The following is a 6,422-nucleotide window of genomic DNA, read 5'->3' on the forward strand; positions in this document are numbered from 1 at the left end:
GAAGCTGCAGCCGTGGCGGGGATGATTTTTGGTGTGCCGGCAGAACAACAACAATGCGCTACATGTTTCTTCTCCCCTCATTTTTTCCAATTGACGGAAATCCGTCATAGCGACGGAAAACTTGAATCCCTCTAATATACAATATTAGAATGTTTGCGGGAGCGGGACACACATGTTGCGGGAGTGGGCAGTAATGGTCAGAAATTCAGCGGAAGCGGGCTTAAGAAAACTGTCCCGCTCAGGGATCTAGGCTGCGCATCAACACACACGCTAAGTTTTTTTTCCGTGTTACCCCATCTCCACCCCCAATCATTAGTGCCGTTTCGTTCTTTGACAGAACATATAGGACAATTTTTTAAATAGTGCCATAAACAATTTATTTCAAATTTAATTCAAGCACTTTCAAGGACCTATGTGTGTTTTTAAGTACTTTCCAGGCCTTGAATCCATATGTCTGAAATTCAAGTACTTTCAAGAAACGTGGGAACCCTGGCAGACACTCCTCCTCCGAAACCGAACAAAATGAAACACTGGGCCGAATGCCGAACATGGTTTTTTTAGTTTTTTCCCCATGTATTTTGCCAATTTTTTTCACCATTGCATAAATTAAATAGCCAAAATGTGCTTTTTACTGATTTGTCTTGCTTTACAAAGAAAAAAATAAATTACAAAACAACAATTTAAACACTGAACATTTTTAACATTCTAGCAGACAATATACCAACAAAGCACAATTTAACTTAAAATTAAGTTAGTAAAATAATATTTTTTGGCCATCAGACCCCCCTTCTTGAATCAGGCATGTATTTTTTACTGTTAAATTAAATTAAAAGCAGCCTTGCTGAGCAGAAGAGACTTCTTTTAAAACATTAGAAAATATTACAGATCCTAATTTGAACACTATGTGTGAATGTTATAATAAATGTATTAACAGAGCTGTTGTAATTATTATCATTTTCTTACTTTTTATTTTATGTTACAGAACAACAGTAAAATTACAATTTTAACATTTATGAATGTTGGAGTTCTTGCTTTTTCTCAACTTTTATTTTGGCGGAAACGCGCAGGAAGACCTCAATGCTTCTTTTTGTTGACAGCAGATTTATAAACGAGTCTCATTATGAATACGTCGCACGTATCGCATTGTCACATGCCTTGTAAAAATTCGTGACTGAGCAACTGACGAGTAACATTGGTTCAGCGCAGATTTTCGCTTTGGACTTTGAACCCTGGTTAACAAGCAGATCCGACACGAGTTCATGCAGCGCTGTCAGAATTCATGCAATGTGCGCGTGTATTAGAAAACATAACGTTCGGCAATTTATTTACTAATTGTTTAAGGCCATTTCGCGATTTCAATCATCATACAGTAACCAGCAACAATCACCCCTTCCTCTTCTCATCGAAGACATGCGATGCAGTACTAAACAGTCTCTCACTGTCGGTGCTTGTAATGATTTTTGCGTCTTTCTCTGACAGTTTTAAATGCTTCCACACTGCTGACATGTGTGCTGCATTATGAAGAGTGCGCGCCTCTCACTTTACGCTGGTTGCTATTTGATCGCATCATATCATTGCTTGGTACAATATATTTGGTCTTTTAGCTTATTCGGCAGAACACCGAAAGAGCTTTTTTTTGCTATTTTCGGCCGAATAATTTCGGTTGCCGAACATTCGGTGCATCCCTATATAATAGTACAAACTAGAACAAGGAGGGATGTAAGAAATAGTGAGAGCATAGAAAAAGTAGTGTTTTTTTGTTGTTCAAGTTCTTTTTTTACTGATGTTCAGCAAGGAAATATGGGTAGATTTGTGGGTCCAAACATAATTGAAACAAGCATTGTAGCTGAAACGTTTGCCATTTCTCAGTAAATTTTTGTTCATCTCGCATTTGCTTTTTCGTGACCTTTATCACTTTTACAGAGTGCAGGCCATTATTTTTTTACAACCTTTTCCCTATTTGGACAATGGACTATTTGTGCAAAGATTTTTTTGCAAGTCAAACTCACTGGTTCAGAATGGTGTTGATGCGTGATGCAGGGCAAAGGGTGCAGAGCAGAGCCCAAGACTGAAGGGCGGCGCTGTGGAGCGCAGGGATCCCGGCTTTGACAGAGGGCAGAGTGCCATCACCCAGAGGATATGAACCCACAAACACACTCTCCAAATGACCAATAGATTTTAGCAGGTCCTGAAAAAGACAGGAGGAAAACGTCTTTTACAAACATGCAGATCTATAAATATTCATATGCATTTTACAAGATCCGATCATACCTCTGCATCATCTGAGGCAGACACGTAGCAGCACATACCCAGAGCTCGAGCGCACTGACAAAATGTAAGATATAAGTAAACAATCCCATTTTAAGTGTTAATGGAATCAAACAAATAAAGGTTTATAGACATATATTGAGGCATTAACTCACACTCTGTCGAGCTGGCAGGCTGGCACAGCTGTCAATCAAAATGGAGCTGAGGATGGGGCGGAGCATCTTAAAGCCCTCCTCACCTTCAACTCCGCCCCCAAGCTGCACGCACAAGAGAGCGCACACTGTAGCAGCAGTGGCCTGCTCCTCTCCTCCACCTGAAGAGAAGGACACTTTATCAAGTCAGTAAACCCAGCAAAGAAAGAGAAACCACAGCCTTGAATTTCCATATAATAAAAAAAAAAATTAAAACTAAAAAAATGATAAAAATGTTATATACATTTCAATATAAAGTAATTGGATATAATGCAACATTTACTTTCGGCCCACTGCCCTCAATCAAGTTTTATTTTTTACCCTTTATAGATAATACATTTACAGTTTGCTTTTTACCAAAGAGTGGTAATACATTTCTGATAGCTTTAGAGTGTAGAAGCACGCAGACTACTTTGTTTTTAGACAAAAACTCATTAAAACTCATTTGTAATGCGTACTGAACCGAAAGCCTCGTACCGAACGGTTCAATAATCAATACGAATACGTGTATCGTTACACCCCTACTATATATAAGAAAACAAACACACATGTAAGACTGCAAAACCGGTCTCTGTGCCCTTAGTTGTAATAATCTAAAGAGTGTCCCTAAAATGTGTGAGAATGTGTGAAAACAAAAATTAAGTCCTAATTCCCACCTTTCTTCAAGCTCCTTTCCAGACAGTCACTGATGGTGAAACGTCTCTCTAACAAAAACTCATACAGGACTCTGGAAGAAAACCCCAAGTGCAGACTTTCTAGTGCAGCCAGACGGGTCTTAGCACTGAAAAACACAAAGATAAGAGTGAAACAGCTGCAAAGCTCATTTAGTTTTCAGTAACTGTGTGTGCTTGCATTGCTCACTGTTGTGTGTCAGCATATTGATACCTTTTGTCCATCAGATTGTCGATGCATTGCTTCAGTTTGTCTTCTGTTTCTTCCTGAGCGGTTTGTTCATCTACAACCTCACCTGCACAGCACAGAGTCAGTGTGTGGATGTTTTTTTGTACTTGTATGCTATATATATTTGTGATAAGGTTTTTGCATATATGATGTTTTTAATTGTCTGTGTACCTGTGCCTTCCTCTATGACTGATGCGCTCTCACTGGTGCTGCTGTAGTGACTGAGAACCTCCAACGCCAAATCGTCATCACTCACACCAGACTCGCCTCTTACCCCATTTCGCCCTAAAACAGTGAGAGAGAGACGTGATGAAGAGATAGAACATTAGTTTAATGGTTTAGTTAAATAAAGGATGGGAATGCTCATAGGTTAGGCAGATGGATGTATCATAGAGCGATCATGTGTTTTAACTGTCCACAAAGTTCATGTACCTGAACCTAAACTCATTGCTTGTACAAAGCCAGATGTTTCACTTCAGTGCCCAGAGAAAACAAAAACATATGTAGGATTGCAAAACCAGTCTGTACTCTTACTTTTAAAAATCTGAAGAGTGCCCCATTGACTTGAACTTCAACTTAAAGTGTGAACAGTCTGACTGTAGAGAAAACCAAATGAAAACCTCTTTTACTCTAACATATAGCTACACTTCTCAGCAAACCAACAAGCCAGAAACAGAGCTCTGATTTGGGTCAAAGTTCACTATGGCCTCTCTCAAACACACTTATGGCACTTTTCCACTGCATGGTACGGCACAGTACGGTTCACTTTTGGGGGGTTTTCCACTGGGTACAGTACCTGGTACTTTTTTTAGTACCACCTCGGTTGAGGTTCCAAGTGAACCGTACCGTTACCAAAACGTGACGTGCAAACTCTACTGATCACGGAATCACGAATTGGCCGGAGAGAATCGTCACTACCTGCGTCACTGAACTTGCTACACAAACACAACAGAACCGCTAGATTTAAATCAGCACAGCCAGCGAAGGATCGAACGCAACTTGTTTTGAACAAGCGCACCTTTTTTTAACAACCAAAAAGTGGCTGTTTCGTTGTCTGTTGAGGAAGTACAGACGTTCCTCTCGTTGATAGCAGAGGAGCGGATCCAGCGAGCTTGATGGCGCGACGCGGAATGAAAAAGTTTTTCAGGAGTCGCGGCAATAGAGGCGGCGCAACTATAACGACATGTGAATAATCCCGCCCACTCTAAAGCGGTACTGAACTGCAGTGGAAACGCAAACCGTGCCGAGCCATGCCGTGTCGTACCGTACTGAACCGTGCCGAGCCGTACCACGCAGTGGAAAAGCGCCAATACACACACACAAAGGCCCACCTGTTTCCCCTGAGGTACCACTACCAGCAGACCTTTAGTTTCACATGAAAGTGTCAGTCATAGAAACATGAGGATCTGTAAATGGCATGTTTAAAACTTAAAATGTAGTGAATAAAACAATTTTGATCCTTCAGAAATCATTATAATATACTGATTTGGTGCTAAAGAAACATTTCTTATTATCCATGTTAAAAAAAAAGTAGTTGCTTAATATTTTTGTAGAAAGCATGCGCATTCTTTTTAGATTCTATTTAAAATACATAAATGTCTCCACTGTCAATTTTGATCGATTTAATGCATCATTGATAAATTAAAGTAATACTACTGACCCCAAACTTTTAAAAAGCAGTATAAGTAAATATAAATAAAAATTACTAAACAAATGTTTCAAAACCTTTACCCAAAGCTGGTTCACTGGTTCACTGATTTGCAGATTTAAGCAAAAACTAATTCAGAATAAAGTCAGAAGACCATTATAGAACTAAAAAGGACTCGAACTAAGAGTTCATCAATATCACATCAATATGAATGTGCCATCCCAATAGACTTTAAAATGGCAGTACCAATACATGCATCAGCATAACAAGGCATATCAGCAGGAATGAGATGGGAAGCAGCAGTGCATTCAGCAGAGGATGAATACCATTTGGAGGAGGGGTCTGGAATGGTCGGGAATTTATGAAAAGCAAATCTGTGACAATCCACAGTAGTCTCAGACTTTGTAGAGTCAAATTGTGTAGAAACAGTTAGTCCAAATATTTTGACTTGAGTTCCAGTACTTTCCAGAAGCCTCATCACTCAGTAGAGCTGAACCTGCAACAGACTGGACACGTGTGATTCCCAAACAGCAGGGGGGTCTTTAGTATTTAAAGGGGTCATATGATGCGATTTCAATTTTTCCTTTCTCTTTGGAGTGTTACAAGCTCTTGGTGCATAAAGAAGATCTGTAAAGTTGCAAAGACTAAAGTCTCAAATCCAAAGAGATATTCTTTATAAAAGTTAAGAGTCAGCCACACCTACCTAAAACGGCTCGTTCTAACACGCCCCCACATGTCTACATCACAATGTGGGAAGATTTGCATAACGCGGACCAAATGTCTAACTCTTATTCTGGCTGTAGTATTGTTGCCGCCGCCGCCATGTCGTGAAGGCGCTGTGTGCTTCGTTGTAAATAATGTTCTTTTTAGCAGCATCATATGACCCCTTTAAATTCCACCATGAAAAGGTCAGGTGTTATACATCCCAGTTTATCTATATGATTGCTCAAAGAACAATGAAAGACAACTTTAGCTGCCTTAGTGAAAAAGCTACTTGGCGAGACAATAACAGCCTCGAATCATGACAATTATTAATGATTTCCAGTTTAATAGGAGTTAAAAGTAGGGCTGCCACTAACGACTATTTTTATTTCGATTAATCTATCGACTAATTTATCGATTAATCTAAACGATTAATTTCCCACAAAAAAATCTACAATTTTACTTAAGAATATTTTATTAAACCAAATGAAATTCAAATTTCTATTAAATCCTTTTTTTAAAGCAAAAGTAAAGTGCAACAGAGTGCAAGAAGCAAGTGTCCATCTCATAGTCCAAAACAATGAAATCAAAGTTCGGTATTATGGTGTAAGAATGACAACATATCCACGTGTTCTAGTCTAGTGTTTCCCAACCTTTTTTTAGTCGCGGCACCCTTTGGAAATTTTAACAAATTTGTGGCACCCTACAAAATT

At 39.2% G+C, this 6,422-nt stretch overlaps 1 protein-coding gene across 3 annotated transcripts in view; it reads right to left on the reverse strand.

Annotated features, from left to right (window-relative positions):
• Positions 1 to 6,422, reverse strand: part of LOC107669668 (interferon-related developmental regulator 2-like) — a 23,049-nt gene that overhangs the window by 6,390 nt on the left and 10,237 nt on the right. For all 3 annotated transcript variants that reach the window (XM_016462004.1, XM_016462006.1, XM_016462005.1), the window contains 6 exons: positions 3,531 to 3,644; positions 3,345 to 3,426; positions 3,116 to 3,240; positions 2,424 to 2,581; positions 2,272 to 2,325; positions 2,010 to 2,188 (listed from right to left, as the gene is read on the reverse strand). In XM_016462004.1, coding sequence (XP_016317490.1) covers positions 2,010 to 2,188; positions 2,272 to 2,325; positions 2,424 to 2,581; positions 3,116 to 3,240; positions 3,345 to 3,426; positions 3,531 to 3,644 — 712 coding nt within the window. The remainder of the gene's footprint in view (positions 1 to 2,009; positions 2,189 to 2,271; positions 2,326 to 2,423; positions 2,582 to 3,115; positions 3,241 to 3,344; positions 3,427 to 3,530; positions 3,645 to 6,422) is intronic.

This window comes from Sinocyclocheilus anshuiensis, unplaced genomic scaffold, assembly GCF_001515605.1.
Source record: "Sinocyclocheilus anshuiensis isolate Anshui unplaced genomic scaffold, SAMN03320099.WGS_v1.1 scaffold80, whole genome shotgun sequence".
Taxonomy (NCBI): domain Eukaryota; kingdom Metazoa; phylum Chordata; class Actinopteri; order Cypriniformes; family Cyprinidae; genus Sinocyclocheilus; species Sinocyclocheilus anshuiensis.